The sequence below is a fragment of the Hippoglossus stenolepis genome, chromosome 11 (genome assembly GCF_022539355.2).
Source record: "Hippoglossus stenolepis isolate QCI-W04-F060 chromosome 11, HSTE1.2, whole genome shotgun sequence".
In the NCBI taxonomy this organism is placed as follows: domain Eukaryota; kingdom Metazoa; phylum Chordata; class Actinopteri; order Pleuronectiformes; family Pleuronectidae; genus Hippoglossus; species Hippoglossus stenolepis.
This window is the reverse complement of record NC_061493.1, coordinates 17,598,142-17,621,991: the sequence shown is the minus strand read 5'-3', so window position 1 is coordinate 17,621,991 and position 23,850 is coordinate 17,598,142. Positions and strand designations below refer to the sequence as shown.

The 23,850-nt window shown below is 40.9% G+C and overlaps 3 protein-coding genes across 7 annotated transcripts; 1 reads left to right on the top strand and 2 right to left on the bottom strand.

The window, feature by feature from the left end:
- Nucleotides 1-6,442: 6,442 nt before the first annotated feature.
- On the top strand, nucleotides 6,443-13,723 carry LOC118117314 (elongation factor 1-delta). Of its 4 annotated transcripts, XM_035169453.2 has the most exons (9): nucleotides 6,443-6,564; nucleotides 8,576-8,967; nucleotides 10,325-10,445; nucleotides 11,164-11,229; nucleotides 11,978-12,059; nucleotides 12,159-12,253; nucleotides 12,371-12,571; nucleotides 13,009-13,203; nucleotides 13,601-13,723. In XM_035169453.2, exons 2-9 carry the CDS (start codon nucleotides 8,600-8,602, stop codon nucleotides 13,637-13,639), a joined length of 1,167 nt encoding a protein of 388 aa, XP_035025344.2. In that variant the 5' UTR covers nucleotides 6,443-6,564; nucleotides 8,576-8,599; the 3' UTR covers nucleotides 13,640-13,723. The 4 variants fall into 4 exon arrangements, with proteins under 4 accessions (XP_035025344.2, XP_035025346.1, XP_035025345.2 ...); XM_035169455.2 differs by lacking the exon at nucleotides 8,576-8,967; XM_035169454.2 differs by lacking the exon at nucleotides 11,164-11,229.
- LOC118117310 (E3 ubiquitin/ISG15 ligase TRIM25) lies at nucleotides 13,471-17,697 on the bottom strand. Its single transcript, XM_035169449.2, has 7 exons — nucleotides 16,861-17,697; nucleotides 16,027-16,113; nucleotides 15,685-15,918; nucleotides 14,775-14,934; nucleotides 14,631-14,681; nucleotides 14,497-14,556; nucleotides 13,471-14,313 (listed from the first exon to the last, which is right to left on the bottom strand). Exons 1-7 carry the CDS (start codon nucleotides 17,443-17,445, stop codon nucleotides 13,787-13,789), a joined length of 1,704 nt encoding a protein of 567 aa, XP_035025340.2. The 5' UTR covers nucleotides 17,446-17,697; the 3' UTR covers nucleotides 13,471-13,786.
- A 111-nt stretch (nucleotides 17,698-17,808) lies between these two features.
- Nucleotides 17,809-22,782, bottom strand: ftr67 (finTRIM family, member 67). 2 transcript variants are annotated; one of them, XM_035169451.2, is made up of 7 exons: nucleotides 21,956-22,782; nucleotides 21,094-21,186; nucleotides 20,671-20,904; nucleotides 20,398-20,557; nucleotides 20,194-20,295; nucleotides 19,475-19,573; nucleotides 17,809-18,656 (listed from the first exon to the last, which is right to left on the bottom strand). In XM_035169451.2, the coding sequence occupies exons 1-7, from the start codon at nucleotides 22,550-22,552 to the stop codon at nucleotides 18,589-18,591; spliced, it is 1,353 nt and encodes a 450-aa protein (XP_035025342.1). In that variant the 5' UTR covers nucleotides 22,553-22,782; the 3' UTR covers nucleotides 17,809-18,588. The 2 variants fall into 2 exon arrangements, with proteins under 2 accessions (XP_035025342.1, XP_035025341.1); XM_035169450.2 differs by having other exon boundaries at nucleotides 21,094-21,189; nucleotides 21,956-22,779.
- Nucleotides 22,783-23,850: the final 1,068 nt, after the last annotated feature.

Genomic DNA, 23,850 nt, shown 5'->3' with positions numbered 1-23,850 from the left:
TGAACATCACCCTCCTTTCTCAGCGAGGGAGATAAAACATAGAGTGAGTGGCCTAGTTTCCCAATTTCAAGTCACTAAAGCTTTGCAATCGTGAACATCTGCTTATAACAAAAACCTGTTTGTACTCTGTTAGGTAACAGAAGGAAATATTCCGTTCAATAGTCTATTAGGATGGATAAGAAAACCTGTATTCAGACGTAAAAGTAGTAGTAGTAAAAATTATGTGTTATTAATATCCATATGTACACATCATTAAGAATGAGCCATAAATGTGAATTAATCTGTTTCCAAAACCCTAAACTAAAAACTCAATTTGTTGACTGAACAATTCATAGTAAATGAGATAAGTGTATACTGCAGGCAACTTAATACATAATAAATAAAATGTATTTGTTCATCCTATTTTGCATTGATACTCTGAATCTGTAGTAAATATAAGAAAGCCAGATGTAATTGAGTCATAATATTTGCCCCTAGAATGTAGCATAGTACAGGTGCTTCAAAATTGTACAAGTATAGTACTTGAATATATGAACTTAGTTAGTTTGCATCTTTGCCAATCTCTGTTTTCCCCAATGTCACTGCTGTAGTTTAATTCATTCGAGATTCGTCGATCAACAGAGACACATTTGATCAACAATGTGAGAGGTTCCTGCTATTATATCTTACATTATATCACAGTGGATTAAAAAGGACGTGTATATATATGACCGTGAAACTGCAGGAACAGATGAAGAGGCTTTCATCTCTTTTCATCATGATTAGAATAACGGCTGGATGAGAAGAAAAAACTTGAAAACCTCCAGATGCTTCAAATGTTTGTGGCCCAGAACAAATGGATGTTTTTCATGTAATTCTCCCACACAGGCCGTCTGGGTAACGAGCAGTCAGAGGACACGGAGGACACAATAGCCTGGAGGCTGCCGAACAGGGTTGTGATTGAAGGACAGCTGACCTTCCATGTTCTGGAGAATGTTTATGACTGACACACACCCTCATCTGCTACCATTGTATTACCTTTGACAAGGAAAGTATTTCCATGCTGCTCCACTGGTGGTGGTTTGTGTTTTCACCGCTGTCCGTTTGTTTGTTGGTCTGTTTGTTTGTTTGTTGGTCTGTTTGTTTGCAAGATTAAACAAAAACCTCTGGGCAGATTATCATGAAACTTGGTGAAAAGATGTGTTATAGGTCAGGGAAGAATATCTAAATTTGGTGCAGCTTTACATCAGGGAGCTGATCCAGGGACTTTTATTTTGATTTCTTTAACATTGCGAGATATGGCATTTTCAACATTTTCCTTATTATTCCTAGAGAATAAATTATAGATCTTGATGAAAAGAAATCACACGTTTGTCTGAATGACATGTGCGTGTGTGGGCAAATTGGTGCAGATCCAAATACAAATCTGGGGCTATGGGGAATTGAAATGTGATTTTATAACTGTTGGGCCGTGGTGGAGATATGCAGTCTGACATTGTAGTGGAAAATGTGGTCACATCAGACTGTTTCCATGTGTGAATGTGGAATGGAGCAGTTTCAAACAGAAAACACAAGCAGTTCCCATAAGAACAAGAACATGGGATTCAACCTTCAGCCACTCTTTAATTTACGGGAACATTGTACTTAAGGTGCAAACAGCAGCACCTTAAGTAAAAGGTCATTCCCCGGGACGTGAATCTGTGTCCCTGTGGCTTCAAATAATTAAAACAAACCTTACGGTAACAGGTGGCATGTTATCAGCCTACTGTCATTACTTCCTTATTTGGTTCATATCAACCTAATAATAAAACACTGTTACACTTTTACAAACATCCGTTAACGAAATGTCTGCAGGATACGAACAATGCCTGCTGGCTGTGGTCCTATTTTATTTTATTATTATATTATTATTATTATTATATTGTCCCATTTTATCATATATTATATTATATTATATTGTCCTATTTTTCAAACACTGGTTTCAGTTTTGTGCAGCAGTCTGGGTCATGTATCTGCTGGAAGGAGGCTGAAGACAGAGTTTGATCCCCACAGCAGAGAATGTGTCAAATTCAAACATCTTCACAAGCCAGAACTATGTGAGCATCTTTTGAATAAGATGTGCTTAAAATGTCAATATGAGAGCTGAAGTTGGGAGGAACACGGAACAGATGAAGCCAGTGGTTGCAAATACAAGTTATTTTCATTTTTCATGATTATTCGTGAATACAATACCAGAAAATAGCTAAACATAAGTTCATCACAAGTTTCTTGGGCCCTTATAGTGACATCCTCAGATTTCCGGTTTTGTCTGGTTGAACAACAATTTACAACTTCATTTGATCTTTTTCCTCATGAAAGGCAAATAGGGTAAAATGAACATCGTGTCAAATTCTTCAACGGTCCATCTGCATCAAGCACTCTTCAAAATTATGTTTAACAAGACAGACTTAGGACTTGTCCATCGTAAAATCTGTAAAACCTTAAGATATTCACACAAAAACCAGACAAAATATACATTTTCAATATTTTGTTATTTTTCTTCTTAAATATATTTATTCTAATGATCTTTATTAAAAGATTACTGAAATTATCATGGATTGCTATCAAAATATTACAGATTAGTTGATCGGGTAATTGACTACATTTTGATCTTTAATCTTTTATTCGTTTACCAGCTCCCATGACTGGTTTGTTTTAAATGATGAAAGACAAACAGAAGGGGAGAGGGTGAAAAAGATCCGAAGCTGAAGAGTTTGAATTTGTTCTGTTTGTTGATAAGTTTCATTCATGATTTCCCCTTTATGAAAAGTGAAATGGCTTTTAAATCTTAACGTCACCATAGTTTTTTGGTGATTCATAAACTCCTCTGCTTCTGTTGCTTCACTTGGATGTTTGAGCTTCGCTGTGAGTTCAGCAGATAAATAAACATGATTTTATAACATAACAACTACTTGAAGGTAAATCAACATTATTTTATGTGTCGTGGAAATTTGAAGCCTCCAGTGCACATACAGGGGCCTTTTACACATGTCCTCTTAATAAGAACAAATTTAAGTTACGACTGCAAACAAGTTTAATGTAGTTATTGTTTTTACATATGTTGCAGTTAACTTTTTTTGAAATAAAAGCTGTGTATCTGCTGTCAGATTCAGACACTTCAGCCACATAGATTTGAGGATGGACACAAACCTCGATGGCCCTGACACCCGCAGCACTGTGCTCTGATAACTATTAACATAATTAGATAAAAAGGAAATGAAAAGAACTGAAAGCCAACTCCTGCATTTACTTCTGGCCATTTAAATGCCTTCATGGATAAAAATCACACGCAGGGACATGACAGAAAATTATAGGATCGACAGAGAGAGGCGACCACATTCAACAATCCTGGCCTGGTAAAATCCTGGGATGTTGCAACTTGTGATTGGTCCTTAAATCCTGAGGGCTGTCAGCATGACCAGACAAACCCCTGAGCAGCCCTGGAGCAAAAAAGATTCAACTGACCTCAGAGAACACAGCAATATTTTATAATTCCCCAGACAGCGACACCAACCAGCACTTTAAAGCTGAGGTAATTAGTTGATTTATTGATCAGCAGGCAATTTTTTGGCAATAATTTTTACCAGAATATCCCCAGCACTAATTTCTCATGAAAAAACATTTGCCAGTTTTTCCACAAACATAACATTTTTAATTTTTAACCAAACAAAGAAGCAACCTGAATATTTTGGCTATTTGTACAAAACATAACAGTGAGACATACTGATAAAGAAAAAATAATTGTTTGTTGCAGCCTTAAAGTATTTCTATGAAAAGACAAATACGACCTTGTCCAGGCTTTGCTCTGTTAATATTACTTGACAGAAAATGTTAAAGCAATTTGATAAAACAAATGTCTTCAATATGGAGTAAACAGTCTAGGTCTTATAACTCGATTTGGAGTCCCTCTAAAAGGACCACAGGATGTAGGACTCAAATAAAGTGGTTCGCATATGTGATTAATCAAATTACGTTGATCCAAATGATGTGGAGTAAACATTTGAGGCCTCTGGAGGTCTGAAATCCACATGGATTATCACTAATGCTGAGACACTAGTCAAGGCTCAAGTGTTAACAATTAATGTTCCATGTCAGTGTAGTGTTATATGTGCCTCTGCTTACTTTGCTGACCCATAAAATGCCTTGTGTTTAATTTCTCGGGGCCAAATTATGTTTACACCCTGGTTCAAACCTGTTAGCAACACTAGAATGTGAACGTTATTTGGTTTGACAACTCAACTTAGCATGTGAGGCTCCAGAACGTGAGCGCTCCATCCTACGTCAGCGGAGCAGATCATTTTAGAGCCAAAAAGCTTCACGGTTTTATTCTCCCGTTCTTAAAAGTGCACAGACTGAACTGTGATGTGCCTTCTGCTAATAATTCACTATTGATGTTGAGAGAAAGCATTTTAGACCAGATATTGTTGAGGTAAGATGGACACCAATACTCAAGGGGCTGCCCAGATTAATGATATATACATATATATATATATATATATATAAAAGTGTGATACTGGCATTAAACCCCCTAAAGCAACATACACTAGTTACAGCACATAACTCAGGTGACTCATGTCACTTGGCTAGAAAACAGCACATGATGCGAAAAATAAGAGATGCAGTCAGAAGTGATGTGAGTAATAAGATATGAAATATGAAAGGATGACAGAGTGGCCCTCACAGAAAAGTTGAAAATGTTTGGTTGAGAGTTAACTGATGTTAACTGATGTCCTATGTGATGTGCTCATGTGTTCAAAAAAACCTCCACGAGTGTCTCCACTTCACAGATGATGAAACGTCTTCTTGTTACAGCAGGTTAGCGAAGGTCTAAGGTCTGAAAGCCTACATGCATATGTCAGAGTTCTCACGATTCTGAGTAACTCATCTATCTGTGATTCATAAGAAAGATGTTAGCGCTCATGCTGCTTCATTTGAAATCATGTTTCCTTTGACGTAAACTATTGTTATCACTTGATTCCTCAGTGTCATCTGTCACTGAGAAATGAAAGTCTATATCTACTCTTATTGAACTGAAATGCCTGAGGCAAGAGGTTAGAATTGTTTGGATTCAGTATTTAAACTCTTATGGTCTAATCGTGGACAAACTTGATTATAATTGATTATTTATTTATGAACTTTTAGACTTCTGACTTTTGGAGAAATTAGCTGTAGTAATCTTATGACAGTCCAACATAATGAAAATGTATTATTCAAAAATAGTAAAAAGTTAAAAAATAAAAATATATATAAAGCTAAATCAATACTCTAGTCTGTCCTCTTGTCTATACTAAACATTATTGATTCATACACAGGAGACTTAAAGGCTGGAGTTTATATACAGGATTAATGTTCTGTTTAAATTGACTAGTCTGCCCTCTGCAGGAAAAGGGAAATAAAAGTAGCCCATGTTTATTTGGCTACACAGCAAACCTAACCTGAACTAAACTTAAGTTTAATCAGAAACATTTATGGTCTGTGCATCATCTGCAGTTTTTCATGTTGTATAAGATTGTTGTTAGTATATTAGTGTGATTGGAAACCGATACCCTAACACTACACCTTTGAATTTATTAATTTATTAATGTTCTAACTTTGCAGTTACGTTAAAAAATATATAAACTTGCTTTCATTTGGGAAACTGACAATCAAACATTAAAAAGCCCACAATATGACACAAAAATTATTAAATGTCCCAAAATAAACTGAAGTCTCTGGTCTAATATGTGAAGTTTATTGTACCACAGCTTTTGTGTGAAATTCAACAGTGAGTAAAATACAATACTTTGCTTGTAGAATGAAAAATGAGATTTAAAGTTATCATAAAGTTATAGTTAGATAATTGTGGATGTAAATATGTAATTATTGATAGCAGCAACAGTTTATATAATAATAATGATAATAATAATAACAGTTGTTGTCTGAATCCTGCAGCTCTGGAGTCAGAGATACCTGCAAGTTACATTTTTTAAATATACGATTAGAACAACTGCAGATGAATTACACTTCATGCACCGACCTTTTGTCAAGGTTTTATGTGATGAAGTGACGGTGGTGATTTCATTAGAAAGACAAAATCAACACTGCATAATAAAATAAAATAAATTAAATTAAATTAAATTAAATAAAAATAGCTGGAGTTGTCAGGACAGGGAATTTATAATATTTTTTACATCAGGGTAAATCCTGTTTACAGCTGCCCGTCAACTGCCGTGCCCCTAGGATTATGGGAAATGTAGTCTTTGGTAAAGTGGATCATACCAATCTTAAAGTCCAACTTAAATAGCAGGGACAACGCGGATTAATACTTTATTTTAAGAATGTATAGTCTCTTACTTTGTTTCAGTCAGTTTCATATCATTAAGTTTTTAAAGGAGGTTCAATTAAAGTGTAAATACTTGAAGTAGTCGAACAGTCAAGTCCGCCCCCGCCGTCACCGCTGAATACGCGCGTCCCGGCACCGGGAGTTCTCTTCTACCGTCGGATTACAGGCGAGGCAGCACGCGACAGCACCGACACCGAGCCGCCGAACGCCGAATAAAACCCAGAGTAAGTCCCGAGAGGTTGTGTTTCCCACCAGCACGTCACTGGAGCTGCAGCTGTTTGTAAAGAGCAGGACATGATGTGCATATGTGACTTTTTCAGCGCCACGTGGTCAAGTGAACTACGAGCTGGAGGCGTGCTGTCAGAAAAAAAAAAAAAAAGTTGCCGTGTAACTTGTAGGATTGTCACGACGCTAGAATATCAAACTCGAGACCATTACAAAAACAGTAAGAGGCATACAACGTGTTTTTAATAAAGATAAGAACAATACGGACATTAACACCAACACCACTGTTCAGGTGCAGTTGCTGGTTTTCTCAGCTTCAGTCTGGGACTTTGAGAGAAACTCACTAAGTGTGTTATCTTGTTCAATGTTATCTCGTTACCGCTACAGACGGACAGGACCGTCTTTATTATAAGCCCTAGCCGTTATCCGCTAGCTCAATGATAACTTAATACACTGTTAATGTGGCTAAGCTGTTTAAAACTGTTTTAATACTTCAATGTTGTTTTGAACTGGAGCTTTACTGGTCTCACAAAGACCCGGGGCGTCTGTCTAGAAGATGTTTCGCCAAGTCAGTTGTGCTGCTCGAACTTTGTCACATTGTTTATTCATCATCATCCTCAGTGGTTCCCTGGTTATTTGCCTCGTCTGCAACATGCTGCCAAACTTAAGCTTTTTTCATCTTGGACTAAAACTGGTCGCGAACACGCTTCAGCAGCAGAAGCTCAGTGTTGTGAATGTTAAAGGTCCAGTGTGTAAGATTTAGGTGAAAGGGATTTATTGGCCGAAATTGAATAAAAAATAACCCTAGTGATGTTTCCACTAGTGTGTTTCATCTAAAATTGTACAAATTGTTCTTTCCTTTATTCTAGAATGGCCCCTTTTATGTTTAAATACTTTATATTAACATTGGGAGCGGGTCCTCTCCACGGAGGCTGCCATGTTTTTTTTTACAGTAGCCCAGACTGGACAAACTAAACACCTTTTATGACAGGTTCTCTTTCATGTTTGGAAGTGGAGGGTGAGGGGTATTCAGCTGCAACATGCAACTTCACCACTAGATGTCACTAGATTCTACACACTGAACCTTTAACTAGCGATCATGTGTTCAGCTGCGAGCGAGGGGAGGGGCTGTGTGAAGGTTTGTGTCGACTGGAGGAGGCGAAGGCGGCTCTGTCAGTATCGATACTGCTGCAAATGAGTATCTATTTTAGTATCCGAGTTTTTTTTGACAACCCTAGTAACTTGAAGCAACAAGACGGATATTAAACATGAAATGCAAACTTCTTAGAGCTAACATTTGAAGTGAGCCTAACCCTAACCCATATGAATTGTACTGCGTTCATTTTATCTTCAGCACTTGTTGCTTCCCCAACGGACTATAAAGGGTTTGAGTTTCGTATTTTCTATCTACTCTCTGTTTGCATATCAGCTTCTCATTCCAGTAACCAAAGGTGAGTTTTAAATGTTGGGGCTGCTCCTCACCACATACTCTGGATTACTGCAGTTGTGGATTGGTTGAGACTTGTTACACCAGGTGCATCCAGCACAACAGCTCTGCAATTAGTCCTCCACAAAGACAAATGTCTGGTGTTTTTCTCGTCTTTCCACTTCTTCAGACAGATGTTGATGAGTTTTCGAGGGGGCAGTTTGTGCAATCCTTTAATTGCATGGAAAGGTATTGCTAGGATGTGGCTATCATACTAACTTATATACAAAAGGAAAGCTTGTCTTTCCATTGATTAATCTGCTTTCGATTAATCAACCTATGTTATCAATTAATCAAGGAGTAATTATTAAAAATAATACAAAATGATCATCACTGTTACAATTACATATATTGCAATATACAAAAAAAGTACTCCATCACATTTGGAATGGACAGACGTTTGGCATTTTTGCTACGAAAAACAGGACCGCAATTGATCATCGAAATGGTTTCATGTAAATCTTCTAGTGACGATCAATAAAGTAATTGCTCAATTAACTTGTCTATTAAAACTAACCTTTCAGATCAGATAACCCTTTAATAGAGCAATGGATCAGTCTCCGCCCAACAGTCAGCAGTGCAGGCAGGCAGAAGCTATTTGGCACAACCGCAGTGCCTATGAGCAGGCGGAGAGCAACTCCTATCGCCGACTGGCCTCCAATAACAACGGACCGCTGGCGTCCTCTCCACGGAGCCCAAGCACCAAAGGCCACTTGACCTTCCGCTCCAGAAACACCAGCAATAAGCAGCAGGACCCTGTCCCCATCGTGAAGGCCTCTGGTACCCCTCACCGTCAGTCCAGTAGGGGCCGCAACCGCACGTCCTCTGAGAACGAGCAGGGCGGCAGAGGAAGCAGGGGGCCTTACCACAGGAAGAGGGTCCACTCTGAGACGCAAAGCAGACCCAAATGGGACAAGTATGACTCCTCACATAAGGAATGGGAGAGACTTGCTGTGTGTTTTCAGTTTTTTTTTTTAACTGAGGATGGTTTTCAGTTGTTGTCCGTCTGCATTTTTGTTATGCTAACTTATGTATTGTGTATTAAAGGGTTTTCAGTTTTTCCAAAATTCAAGTTAGAACAAATTTGACGTGACAGAGAATTTGTTCGGATGTATTCAAATATCAGGAGACAAACTATTTCAGACGGTCTGATGCTCTTATAGACTATATATTGATTTCGAATGGGTTTTTCCCCCCCACGTTCAAGCCCTAGTCATATTTTTGATAGGCAGATTTATTTAAACTGTAGTTTCTTGTTTAAGACACATTTTGACTGACTTAACAGTTGCCTCACTTGGCGAAAAATATAGCATTCTCATTCTTTACCATTCTTCCCTTTTTAAAGGAGATCAATCCATTGACAAAGCAGGGTTTCAACAAATAAGTTGAACCTCGCACTTGCGCTGCATTTCAACTTCCAGCTGCTGTGTTCTCTGTAGTTCTGCTGTATATCGCACAATCATTGCAAAGGGAGATGGAACTTTACCCTCTCCACAGTTTTTGAATCCTGAGCAGTGCAGTCTTTTGGTATTTAATAATAAGCCTTTAAAGAAACTCAGGGGAATGCATCAGTAATTTGTGTTTCAGGATTCGGATCCAGCTCAGATTGAGTAAAATATACATGAGGTTTAAACGCCCACAAAGACTAACCATGTAAATCGATGTACAACTTGTAGTGATATTCAGTCATGTGTAGTAAATTGGCTCTGTGTGTTGATAAGTAGGTTTCTGCTATCACTAAGGGGGGTTGTTGATTTGGCGGTGAGCAGTGTTTTGTTCTATAATCCAGACTCTGCAGAGCAGGCAACTCTGTGTCACTGGCTGAGGAATGTGCAGACGCCCGTCTGCTGCTGTAAACCCACCAGTTCAATTAGAACTGGAGGTGAAACAAAGATGTCACAAGTTATTATAACCTTTTGTTCTTTTATATTTTTATATTTTATATCTGTTATTTCACAGAATGTGATGCCACCGTTTTTTTATGTCGGCTTGCTGGTTGTGTTAAAAGTAAATGTCTGTCTCATGGTTTGATTTGTCTCTCCCTGTTCCACCTTCGTGTCATCTGTGACTCTGCATGTTGTCGTAACATGGAAACCAGCGTCTTGTTAATCTGTTTTCTGTTGCTCCTTCCCTGTGTCTGATTGTGCCGACTGCAACGCTTTAACACCCGGTCACGACTCCTAGATGAACTGTCCGAAGTACTAATGAAGTTTTTTTTTTTTTTTTTTGACACTGTCTGAATTTATCCTGAATTTCTCACCTTACCTCCTCAGTACCAAGATGAGTGGACTCCAGTGCCTCGCCTCAGAGAACATCTGGTTCGACAAACAGCGCTACGATGAGGCAGAGACACGCTTCTACGAGGGAGTCAACGGGCCCTCCACACAGCAACAGGTACCACACACACTTTATTTCCAGCCACAGACCCAAAGACCTTGTCATCAGGGCTGTATGTACTACATGCGCGTCTTTTTTTAGACACCTTTTTTACTGTCAAACTTGCACCTGTGGCGCTTTCTCTCTTCCTGTCTTCCTCCTGCACAGCTCTCTGTCAGTCTGTTGGTTTAAAGCGCTAGTTGCATCATCGTCCGTCATGGCGCTCGGCAGCTCGGAGCAGCCGCGTGCATGCGGGTTAAGCCACTCGATTTAGAAATGACTCGTCCTTCAGAGGAGGGTCAGGTGGTTTGGCAGCTGTCGCTGCCTGTCGGGCTGTCCTGGGGCTGCAGCTCTGAAGTGTTCTCACTACACAGGCCCTGTAACAATAGAGATTATAGTGTGATCGCTTCTAGTTCTTAAAGGGTAATTTCACATAATTAGAAAAGGGCACATCTTCTCATGTACTCTGGGATTTCTAATAATTCAGATAGATTTGTTGATGTGCTGTTTCTTTTTGTATTTTTTAGAGAAACATGCCTCGGAAACATCTTTTTAAAGTCTATTCATAAAGTTCATAAATATAGTTTGAAATAAAAGTTTCAAAGCATTCACATCATGTGACTACTGATGGCTCTGATGATCCGTGTGTAGCAGCCGACTCTCTACTTCAGCCAACGCCTGTTTTTCTTCTTGTCTTTTCTGCGTTTCCTCCCTTACTCTTAACGCTGTACGTCAGCGGGTGCAGGTGAAAACGGCCCCGCAGCCGGCCAAAGGGCGCCATCAGAAACGGCAGCACAGAAATGTAAGTGGTGCACGTTGAGCTTTGCTGTGTTCAGACCTGAGAACGCTGCGAGCCTGAGACGGACCGCTGGGTGTGTTGGCTGCGTCTTTATCATAGCACTAAGATGTTTGACCCTGTATCAGCATCTCACCAAACATCCTGCACAAACACTAACTGGTTTCATGTTGCATAATTTCATTTTTAGTTTGGAGGATATTGTGGTGATTATCAAATATAATTAAAATGCTAATTTATTGTGCTTGTAACACTAATCTTTATTGACAAAGGACATTTCTTATAACTTCTTAATGAGGTGGTTATTCATTGATAAAATTTACAATTATAGTCTGACAAGAGTTGCACCAAAAGATCAACACAACAGTCATATCGTTCCGTGCTTAGCTCAGCACAAAGACTGGAAACATCTAACCTGTAACTGGAAAAAAGAACATCCACCCACTAAAGCCTGTGAAGATCTCACTGCTTAACAAGTTAGATCACGCTGATTTTACTTTATTTAAAAAAATATATTTTGGTTGTTTTACACCCTTTAGTCGGAGACAGGCTCTTTTTTCCACCAGCTCACGTTTGATTTTAACCTGCACGGCTTCGTTTAAACATCATAATTGATTTGTGGCTTGCTGCTTCACATCAGGCTTGGATTGGATCTCAGCCTGGATGATAATGCACCTGCTTTGCTGCGTTTCAATTTCAACCCTGATCTGCAACATGACACCGGGATAATTGATCTGTGTTAATCTGTCCACAGTCATCCTCACATGCAGGAGCAGACCAGGAGCTGGTTTCACGCATGAAGAGCCTGGAGCTGGAGAACCAGACGCTGCACAAAGGTGTGTGTGTGTGTTTGACTGCTTTTGCTCACATCTTATGGTTTCACAGTATTAATAGTATTAACAGAATTGACGTTTGTTGTGTTTTTGCTTCTTCAGTGGTGGAGCACATGAGAGCAACCATGCTGAAGTTAGAGTCCAGAGTAGCTTCGCTGGAAAAGACCCCTGCAACAGCAGCTGTCCCATGTGCTAAGGTAGATAACTTAAGAATGTTTTGGTGCTGGAAAAGAAAAAAAAGTTAACAACCTTGTTGGAAAAACAAACCTGCCCTCTAAACGGCTCAAATGTACAACTGTTTCTTATTTTCCCAGGCTGCTCCAGTCCAGGCTGCTCCAGCCAAGGCGGACAATAGTGATGATGAAGATGATGACATAGACTTGTTCGGCAGTGATGAGGAGGATGATGAGGAGGCAGAACGCGTCAAGCAGGAGCGCCTGGATGCCTATGCAGCCAAGAAGGCCAAGAAACCCACCCTCATTGCCAAGTCATCGATCCTGTTGGACGTCAAACCTGTGAGTATCACAGGGTTTAATTAAGATAAAGGAAATTAAGGTCTTAAATTGGCTGCAAAGTATTACTTCTGCAGGCGGTACATTTAAGGCTGATGGGGAAATTGTCAAGCACAGAGTCCTGCCATAGAAACGTCTTTAAACTTTAGTAGGGACGTTACGAGTTTCATGTTTCTAATCACAAAACACCGATGGGCGTTGATTTCTTCTACGCTGAATGTTAAGTATTCATGTGGGGAGAGCAAGACACCGCGCCACACCCAGTGTAATGAAACTTGAACGGCATGTGGTGGGAGTCAGGTAAATGTATTCTCATTCTGATTGCAAAAACTGTAGCTCACTACGTTTTTTGCTTTAACTCATGGACCTTGCACTGTATTGTCTTTACAACTTCAAATCAAATTTAACGTTGATGTCTTTCCTCCTCCATTTCCCCTCAGTGGGACGATGAGACAGACATGGCGAAGCTGGAGGAGTGTGTGCGCACGGTGCAGATAGACGGGCTCCTGTGGGGAGCATCCAAACTGGTGCCGGTGGGCTACGGCATCAAGAAGCTGCAGATCGGCTGTGTGGTCGAGGACGACAAGGTTGGAACCGACATCCTCGAGGAGGAGATCACCAAGTTTGAGGACTTTGTAAGTAACGGTCAACTTTCATTTGTGTGTCTCCCTTAAAGAAACTCAGATGTTGAAGGGTTTAATCCACCTGATGTCTAACGTGTAGGCTACTAAAGCATCAGTAGATAAAATGGACAGTGGTACAGACGTGTTTCCCAATAATTATTGAGACTTTGTTGGTCCTCTATATCCTCTAATCTACTAGAAAAGAAGGAATACTATTTCCAAAAATCTTTCATTTGTCTTAAACGTTGAGGGTAAAAAATACACCCCAAAAAATCTTTGTGTATATCACACTTGATGCTTTATTTAATTTTAAATTAAACAACTTGGATGTACAACAGATCCCTATACAACATAAATACTTTCAAACACACACCTTGACCTGTTTTTCTTGTTTTTTCTTCTTCTGCAGGTCCAGAGTGTAGATGTAGCTGCCTTCAATAAGATCTAAGCTCCACCTGCTCTTCATTTGCTCCACCAAAGTGTTGCTGCTGCTGCTCCCCGCTGACACGGTTATTAAAGCTTTGAGCACAAACCTCTCTCTCTGTTTGGTTTTTATTCTCTGTGAAATGTTAAGGTCATTTCATCTGTTCAAGTTTTAAGGAGAACACAGCTTCAAAGTTGACCCTAATCCCACCCAGAATCCTGGGTACACAGGCTGAGTGAATGCAGTCTTCACTTTATGAAGTAACCCCATTGTTTCAGAAACATTGTAGAAACACAAAGTCCCAGCCCTGAGGTCCAGATACACTCCGATCCTGCTGCAGCCGAGAGCCGAGATGGTCACGCTCTCCTTGTTGTGCTGAAATGAACAGAGGGAGCTGGAGCAGTCCAGGCTCCAGGATTTGGAGTTGTGCCCGAGCTTGCTGTCGCTCCCTCCTCCACCTCTACTCATATTCTTGTAGCAGACGCCGACAGAAACCCCTCCCTTCCCAGACCACTCCACCTCCCAGTAGCAGCGTCCGGCCATACCGGCTCTGCACAGCACCTGGGCCCAGTTGGTGAAGCGGTCCGGGTGGTCGGGGTAAGGCTGCGGCTCCAAACGCGTGGTCAACACTCTCCGACCATCAGAGAAGCATAAATAAGGATTGGCTGTGTTTGGATCCAGGATTAAATCATTGTAATCTGGACAGAGGAGGAAAGAAAAAAGAATAAATGTAGTTATGATACAGAATTCGTGGGTAAATTTAAAATACATATTTAATAGACCATCTTATGATATTCTAACCAATATTGATTATATTTGGGTCAATTTGTGTCCACGATGAATTTTAATTTCAGAAGCAAAAAATAAATGATTGTACTGACATTGTAGGAAATCAGCCCTCGTCTTCGGTTCGGAGTTGAACGATACGTCTGCACTTTTTGCTGTTGGAAGATCAGAGTTAAACATGGAATTATTGAATAACTTAATTTCACCATAAAAAGAAAAAAGCTTGTACCTTTAGTTTTCTCGGAGGTGATTTTATTGCTGGTTTCCTTCAGTGAAATCACTAAATGCAGAGAAAAAAGACTTGAGAAAATGTGCTTCAGAATTTGCCAAAACAATTCTCTTTTATTTGATGTTTGTTGAAACAAAGACGTACCTTTCTCAGAGATTCTGCTTAATTCTTTTTCAAATGTTTCATCCAGACTTTCCTTCAGATCAGCCAGGGCTCCTCTCGTGGTTTTGTACATTGTATATTGAAGTGCATCAGTGCTGGGCATCTCCGCCGTCTTGGTAGGGAAGTGAAAAGACTTGGACCTCTGCAGTAACACATCAAACCAATTTGAGGAAGGCAAAGGATGATTAGTTTGAAAACTCCAAGTAGAAAAAGTGCTTCACAAGGAAAAGATCCATTACAAACGATTATCAGGTTCCTGCATAAGTCTATTTCACCACTGCATCTATACACAGTCATGAGGCAGTCATATGCTAAACCTTAATAGTTTGGTGTGTTCTTGAAAGGTTCAATTTAAATCTTGAGCTTTTCAAGTTTATTCAACATTCTCACTGCATTATCAAGATCCACAATAGCAAAAATATTTTTCTCTGATTTAGTAAAATTTTCTTCTTCAAATTTCAACATTGACTTTATTCTTGCAAATTAAAAGTAAATCTCTCTTTTTTTCTGGCCCCTCTTGCATCAGAATGATTAAAAATAACTAGAAGGCCGAGGCCAGACCGTCTCCTTCACGTCCATCAAGCTGCACCAAATTTCACTCGTATCAGTCCCCTACATGTGCCTGATATGTTATTCCCAGAGAAAATGGAAAATGTTGAAAAACTTATTTTCTCCAAATGAAACCAATTCCTGGATCTGATTTGTATCTGCACCAGTTCTTACATCACCAACACTGCATCCCTCCAAGTTTTGCTATAATACTGCTTAAAAAGCAACAGAGTGAAAACATCTTGGCAGAGGTGATAATAATTCCTGAGGTTGACACCTGGTGTAATAGTCAAGGTTTCAGGAAATAAAAGCACTTGGACAAGCCTCTGCTTTAGTTTCCTACCTGCAGGAAGTGGACGTGATCATCCGAGCGACAGAGCTTCTCCAGCTCGGCGTCAGTCCTCCTCAGCTCGACTATCTCCCTCTGCAACTTCTCCAGCAGCTCCGCAGCCTGACTGACAGCCGCTCGCTCCTGGCCTCGGATCAGCTCCTTCACCTCGAGGCCTTGTTTCTCTATGGAGCGGATCAGCCTGGAGAAAATCCTCTCGCTCTCATCCACCGCCGCCTCTGTGGAGTGCTGCAGAGGATCAACTCTTCCTTATCTGTCTGGTCTTCAGGAGTCACACACACCAAACTTTTCTTTAAAGTCTACAGTTTGTCCACATGGGTAAATCTCCACACTCACCTTAATGTATCCGATTATATATCGAAGTTCTTTCTCCGTGTCCTTCAATTTCTGCACAGACTTCAAACCGGTTTCTTGGAGTTTTTTCTGGGAGAATGCAGAAGGATGAATATCACACAGTGCCGCCCCTCAGGCTGCTCACTCAAATGTACTTTCCACGCTTGACTTTCAAGATGGATGTTTTGATTTTACAATCAAAGCTTTGGACTCACAACATGTGGCCGCAGGACCAGAGCACATTTCACTCTCCCTGTTTTCAATGTTTGAAACGCTGAAGCTTTGGATGTCCGTCATTTCAGACTCTAGATTTACTATTTAAAGGTCTGTTGAGTCTGTTCATCCATTGTCTTTAAATTTAACTAAGATAATTGGTGGAGGTGCCGCAAAAAAATTACTGAAATTAAAATAACCTAAAGTGTGGTTGCAGTTTCTGTCTACATACATTTTTTTCCAGTCATATAAGGTCACTGATGTTAATCTGTGAGTCCAAGTGAATGTTAGCGCCAGATTTGAAAGAGTTTGCTTGTGGTGATGTTACATTCACAAAGCGAAACGTGTTTCAGAGGCGACCGTGACCTTTGACCACCAAATCCCAATCAGTTCATTCATGAGTCCAAATGAATTGTCACATTGACCTTTAACCTCCGGGCACCAACATCGAATCAGTTCATCTGAGTCCGAGTCCAATAATGATTAATATACTGTAAAAATCAGAGGAATGACGTGAATAAAATGCTCGAACAAAGTTAATACTAATCTCAGTTGTATAACAGCAAATGAATGTTTACAAATATACAATTGACAGATTTCTACATCCTGAGTGTTGGAACACACCTGTTGTGCGGATCTCTCCTCTGCCACAGAGACTGTGTCGTGGCCCTTGTGTCTCTCCTTCACGCACTGAGTGCACACACCGTGTTGGTCAGTGCGACAGAACAGCCTCAGTGGTTTGTCGTGCAGCGGACACAGCTTCTCCCTCAGCTGGTCTGAAGCCGGGATCACTTTGTGAGCCTTTCCGTGAAAGCGTTCATCGTGGACTCTCAGGTGAGGCGCACAGTACGACTGCGAGCAGACCAGGCAGGATTTCACAGCTTTGCTCTTTCTCCCCGTGCAAACGCTGCATTTCACTTCATCCGGTTTGGCCAAGGTTTGGGCTGAAGCTTCAAATCCGCTTCGCTGAAACTGTTCCACCACTTCCCCGAGAACCGTGTTTCTACTGAGCAGAGGTCTGGGATTAAACACCTGCCGGCACTGAGGGCAGCTGTACTGGACCTTCTGCTTGGTCCTGCTCCAGTAATCCTCGATACAATCCAGACAATAGCTGTGTCCACAGGGGATCGTCACCGGGTCTCTCAAAACCTCCAGGCACACGGAACAACAAAACTGGTCCTGCTCTATAGAAATAGTTGCCGCTGCCATTTCCTCCACACACCCACAGAAACTGGAATGGGACAAAGATGGGCGTAGTCTCCAGGTGAGGTGATGGCAGCCTCTCGGGTTTCACATGCTGAGACCGTGACGCCTCCAATCACAGCCTGCACACCAGGAACCAGGCCCGTCCCAGAAACCAGCCAACAGAGCAAAGAACCACCTGCTGAACAGCCTCCACCGGGTTTACATACGTAGGTAAATTCACTTAAGATGCATCGACATATGAAATTGGACACAAAACATTTTTGCATTAAAGAGCTGCAAGGTTTTTTGTGTGCGCAGTAAAACCTGTTATTCCACTTCCACCTCATGAACACACACAATACTAAGAATGCTGATAATACAAGGAAATATAAACCAGTGTTTGTTTTTTTTAATGTCAGCACATCATACATCACAATATATTATTACACGTAGATTCTGTAAAGCAGAATGTTTAGTGTTAGCAGAGTTTTAAAAAAGAAAAAAAAGAAAAATAAGTTTATAAAATCAGAAATGAATAAAAACTGAACTAAATTTCCAGGCAAATGTTGAAATAAGAGTGAATTCAGTTCTGCTTCTTGCTGCTTAAAAAGGTCCAGTGTGTAAGATTAAGGTGAGGGATCTATTAGCATAATTTTCTAGTGATATTTTCACTAGTGTATAATCATCTAAAATGTACGAACTGTTGTTTTCTCTACCCTGAGAAAGAGCCCTTTATATTTTAAATACTTTATATTTACATCAGGAGGGTGAGGTGAGGGGTATTCTTCTCTATTACTTGATTTTTGTTGTTCTGGGTTGATTGCACTTATTGTAAGTCGCTTTGGATAAAAGCGTCAGCTAAATGAAATGTAATGTAATGTATTCAGCTGCAACATCCAACTTCACCACTAGGCGTCACTAAATTCCACACACCGAACCTTTAATACTAAAACGGTAGATGTATCGTCTGTGTGGTTTTCAGCAGCATTTCCTTCCTCATCGCCTTCCCACCTGCACTTAACTGCGAGATGCAAGTACAGCTGATTGGTGAAAACTAAACAATCAGCTTTACAATTCGTACATGGCGGTAACTGTTTGTGAGAGGAGAGGGGGGGGGGAGGGCAGTCAAGTCCAGTGGCGTTCAGGCCGTGAAATGCTGATAGAAGCCTATTTCCTCCTGGGGTGAGCGCGTCGCTGAAGGTGCCTCGGTCTGGATCCGGTGGACATTTTGGCGCCTGAGCAGAGAGACGGGTAATTATTAGTCAACAGCAGCACGAGGCCACAGACAGAACATTAGGACTGTGGTGAACTGATAAGAGCAGAGCTCACACACATGTTCCTGTGTTGGACACTAAGGATAGCTGGTAAACACAAACTGCTTTTCCTAATATGCCAAGTTAGAAGTTGCTGTTTCAGTACTTAATAATGCCGTTATTGATAAAACTCATATTCTACATACTATGACGGAGTATTGGGGCCATTTAAAGGAAAAAAAACGGAAATTTCAAGAATAATGTCGTAATATTGTGACTTTTTTCTTGTAAATATACTACTTTCTTCTCATTACTTCATTCTTTTACATTTATGATTTTATTCTTGTGATATTACATCTTAAGCCTTAAATTTACAAGAATAAAGTTGTAAATTGAAGGATTTTTGTGCAAAGTTATGGCTTTTTCTTGAAATAATACAACTTTATTGTTGTAAATCTACAACTTCTTTCCTATATGTACTTTACAATTTTAGGGGTCTTTCTGTGGCCACATGAGTTTATTTACTTTTGATACTTGAAATACATATATACATAATAATAATGAATGCAGGACTTCTACATATACATTTGTGTTTTTGTACAGTAGTGTGGTATTAGTACAATTATTTAACAACTAAAATATCTCAATAGTTTTCCTACAACCACAGAAAAGAAACATTAGATACACCGAATTTTTCCCCCTCTTTGTCAGTAAAATGATATTTGTGACATCATTTGCATCATGTACTAAATTAGCACTTTTCACTGAAACACGTTACTTCTGATAATGTCTCAATTTACCAAATGGTGAGAGGGCAAACGTGGGCACAGCGGATCCCTGAGTGAGGAAGGGGTTGAGAGGACTCACAGGACTTTGGTCCAGCCCAGGCGGACAGATCGCTGCAAACACAAAAAGAACAAAGACAGTTGTCTCAGCTGTCCAAAGTGTCAGGTTACAGCAGGAACACGACTCTCGTCCTTTACCAGTGCAGATTCAGCAAATTCCCTATAAACAACCAAGCTGAATAAGGTCTTTGTACAGCATGATAATGCGGTTAGAGGTGGAAACACAAGCAAACGGTTTCTACAGGAGTACATATTTGACCAAGTCCATCAATTTATAGACATTTATATTACATTATATTCATTTTATAACCATAATTACCTCTGAAGGGCGTTATGTTTATGTCTGTATTTGTTTTTCTGTCCGTTACTTAGCAGGATTACGCAAAAACTACAGAACAGATTACCACCAAACTTTGTGGAAGGATAAAATCATAAATTTGCATAAAATGTTTTACAATGTGTGTAACATAAAACACCTGACATCCAAAAACCATTAAAACAGTAAGAATGACATATGTGTCATAAAAAAAAAATCAAACAAACGTTCTTTAAAGATGCTTTTACATTGACAGTGTTGTTTTGTTGATGAATTCATTCCTGACAGCCAAGTCTTTTATTAATTGACGTGTCCAACGTATTGTGAAGATGAGCATTGAACTGTTTTTTCGACTCACCTGCTGTTGCTTCCATTAGTACGTTAAACACAGCATCATCAGACTCTGTGGTGTCTGTCTGTGCAGCAGGATTTGAAGAACCTACGATCACCACTTCTCTCACTACAAATCACAGAAACACAAAATCACATGAACAGAGATGATAACAGGAACAATTTGTTCCAGATAAAATCACAGATCTGGCACGAGCCTTTTTGCATCTACCTTTCTCGTAGATGCTGACAAATCCTCCCTGGCAGACCTCCTGCAACAGTCCTTTAAAGTCTGACACAGCCGTCATCACTGGGCCGAAGGTGATGTTGGGGTCGGCGGTGACTGGAGGCAAAGCCGACAGCGCAGGTGGAGCGTTAAGAGACTGACAGCTCTGCGATCGCAAACACAGAGAGCAGGAGGGAAATGAAGTCTGACGTGTGTGTTTAAGTCACAGAGTTTCTGTCCTGAAGACCTGAAGGAGAGAATAAATCTGAGTGCAGTTACTTGGAGGAAGTGGATGTGGTCGTCGGCGTGGGAAAGCTTGTCCAGCTCAGCCTCGCTCTTCTTCAGCTCGGCGATCTCCTTCTGGATCTTGTCCAGCAGCTGCTCAGCCTGACTGACGGCCGTCTTCTCCTGGGCAATGATCAGCTCCCTCACCTCAAAGCGCTTCAGCTCGATCGACCGAATCAGCTCGGTGAAGAGGGCGTCGCTTTCTTCAGCTGTGGCCCGAGCAGAGCGCTGGAGGGAGACGCAGAAAGCAAAGACTCTCACGTGATTTACTTGCCACAAAAGACTGGTGGTTCACAATATAAATATATGAATACATTATGAAGTGTTTACGCAATAAAGAAGAATAGAGACATTTTATCATGTATTTAACGATCTGCTGCATTTATATATCAGACCGAACTGGGACTTAGCGCTTACCGAAACAGAGCAAATGGCTTGTTTCAGCTCCTGAACCTCCTTCTCTCTGAGCTGAACTCGCAGCTGTGAGCTCTGCTTCATGTCGCCGAGCTGCTTCTGAGGAAAAAAAACACGAATCTAAAGTCACGTAACCTTCACAGAAGTGAGAGCATCTTCGTCTTCATTAATGTGCAGCGCCGGACATTTGCTTTTCATGCCAGAGTTCAAGGGGAACCTGTGAGAGAGGTATCACACCTTTAAGTTGTGGGTGCTGTGGTGGCCCAGAGGCACTGACACATACACCACAACATGCTTTCTTTGTGTTTGGCGACAGACGTTGGTTTCAGGTATTTCCAAGTACTTTTTTGCCCTGTTTGGATCAGATGCTTTGATAATAACACAGCTTTGTGTTTCTATTCTGTAATAATAATAATAAAATGCCCGTAAACAATTCAACTGTTCTATGTATGACTTTAATTTAAAGTTAGTTCCAGTCATTTAACTGTTGATGAGTCACTGATAACAGGTTTTAAAGTCCAAGTCTGCAGTTGTTTACTTTATCAGATGAGTGGTCAAACATTTCCCAAATAAATCAAAGAACTGATAAAAAGACCAGGTAAGTGCTGGGGGAGGATTATCCACAATCAATCAATAACCAGTAAATAACGTATTCACCGTTAATAAAACAGTTTATAAACTCTTAAGAAACTGGCACCATAAGTTTGTATCCTTAAGCTCGTGAAGAAGAGTAAAAGTGAAGGATCTTTACTGTTTTGTATAACTATTAGAAGTTCGATCAGAGCCCAGAGCATCAATGTAAACACGTGATCGGATCAGCCTGTGAGTGGTGTGTCTGGTCAGCTCTGAATCGATCACTGGTTACCTGTCGGTCCTGGACCTCCACCTCAGCCAGCACCGTGTCGTGGCCCTTGTGCTCGTCCGTCAGACACAGGTAGCAGATGCACTGTTTGTCGGTGCGGCAGAACACCTCCAGCAGCTTGTCGTGCCGGGGACAGATGGTCTCCTGCAGCTTCCTGGAGGCCCACACCAGCCGGTGCTTCTTGAAGGCGGCGGACTCGTAGTGGGGCCGGACGTGGACGTCGCAGTAGGAGGCCAAACACACCAGACACGACCGGACAGCCCGGTTCTTCCTCCCGGTGCACACGTCGCACTCCACGTCGTCGCCCTCCGCGAAGCTCTGGGTCTCGGGCGTCGCGGCCTCCTGGAGTCCGGTCTTCCGGAACTTCTCCACCACGTCGGCCAGCATCGTGTTCCGGGCCAGAGGCGGCCTCGGGTTGAAGTTCTGTCGGCACTGCGGACACATGAAGACCCCCAGGTAGTCGTCCTGGTCCCAGTAGTCCCGGATGCACCTGGAGCAGTAGCTGTGTCCGCAGGGGATCGTTACCGGGTCCTTCAGCACGTCCAGACATACGGAGCAGTTAAACTGGTCCCGGTCCAGCACCACCCCGGCCTGAGCCATCGAGCAGTACCGACAGTAGTGACAAGGAAGAGGGAGAAGCCAGGAGGACCGGGGGAAACACGGGACGAGAGCGAAACCCGGAGAAAACACGGGAAGAGAGCGAAACCCGGAGAAAACACGGGAAGAGAGCGAAACTCGGAGAAAACACAGGACGGCTGGAGAAGACCGAGGCTGACGCTTTGTTTACAGGAAGTCCAAAAATAAAGGGGCGTAACCGGAAGCGGAAATCGGGGGATTTAATTTTTAAAACCACAACATTTTAAAAATAACTAAATGTAATTAGATGTATTATTAGTAGTAGTATTATTACTATTATTAACAAAAACAGTATCTAGAAAATTTCTCCCTAGAAATGTTGAATGTGCGCAGCAGGCTTCCTGCCAGGTCCAGACTGTTTCAGTTTGAGAGAGAGAGAGAGAGAGAGAGACAGACTAGCTGGTTTAAGAGAAAGAGAGAGAGAGAGAATGAGATACTGAGCGGGTCTCAGTATACACCGGCCCGCTTGAAAAAGGTCAAATCTTTCATCTTTGCAACTGTCTCAGACATCAAAGATTCCTTTGATATATGATCACTGTCACTCGTTCCTTTGATGAAGGCTCCCATTGACTCCCATTCAATTTTTCAATATTTTCCTGTTAAAATTAGCATTATACCGAATGGAGGGGTGGGGACCAGCCAAAACTGTAGGTCTGATAGATTCTGCGAAGGTAACAAGTTTTCCGAAGAGTTTTCCTAAGAGAGAGAGACAGACTGGCTGGTTAAAGAGAGAGAGAGAATGGGATACTGAGCGGGTCTACTGGCCCGCTTGAAAAAGTTGTAATCTTGACCACTACACTCCAGCGAAGCCCTCGAGCAACAAGCGATTGTACGAAAACAATAAGCCCTATCTCTGAAATAGAAACACCATGAGAATTCCAAGACTTTGCCGAACGCACAGGTATATTTTTTATTGGTGAGATTTATGAAATGTGACCGTGGAAACGAGTTACAAAAGTATGACTTCAAGGCTCCTTCCAGAAATTGTCTCTCAAAATTTGAGAGAAAGGTTATTTAGTGAAGTACAAGTATTAAGTAGCCTAAAATAACCCTAACCAAAGTAAAACGAATGACTGGAAATGGTAGCTGAGGAGTAGCTTTATTTTTAAATAACACAAAATATCAAAATAATATATAAAAATAAAACGTTTAATTAAATAATAATATGATATAAAGACACATTAAACGAAAATGGTAAATACAACTGATTGGAGTAAAAAGTAATGTAGTGAATTATAAAATAGCATCAAATGAAATGAGTA

Coding starts and splice junctions, on each gene's coding strand:
- LOC118117314 (XM_035169453.2), top strand. CDS start 8,600: ATGGATCAGTCTCCGCCCAACAGTCAGCAGTGCAGGCAGGCAGAAGCT. Junction 10,446..11,163: donor GGCCCTCCACACAGCAACAG/GTACCACACACA, acceptor GCTGTACGTCAG/CGGGTGCAGGTGAAAACGGC. Junction 12,572..13,008: donor TCCTGTTGGACGTCAAACCT/GTGAGTATCACA, acceptor ATTTCCCCTCAG/TGGGACGATGAGACAGACAT.
- LOC118117310 (XM_035169449.2), bottom strand. CDS start 17,445: ATGGCAGCGGCAACTATTTCTATAGAGCAGGACCAGTTTTGTTGTTCC. Junction 15,919..16,026: donor ATATAATCGGATACATTAAG/GTGAGTGTGGAG, acceptor GATCCTCTGCAG/CACTCCACAGAGGCGGCGGT. Junction 14,314..14,496: donor GAGGGCTGATTTCCTACAAT/GTCAGTACAATC, acceptor TCCTCTGTCCAG/ATTACAATGATTTAATCCTG.
- ftr67 (XM_035169450.2), bottom strand. CDS start 22,552: ATGGCTCAGGCCGGGGTGGTGCTGGACCGGGACCAGTTTAACTGCTCC. Junction 20,905..21,093: donor AAGCCATTTGCTCTGTTTCG/GTAAGCGCTAAG, acceptor GTCTCCCTCCAG/CGCTCTGCTCGGGCCACAGC. Junction 20,296..20,397: donor TGTCAGCATCTACGAGAAAG/GTAGATGCAAAA, acceptor TGTGATTTGTAG/TGAGAGAAGTGGTGATCGTA.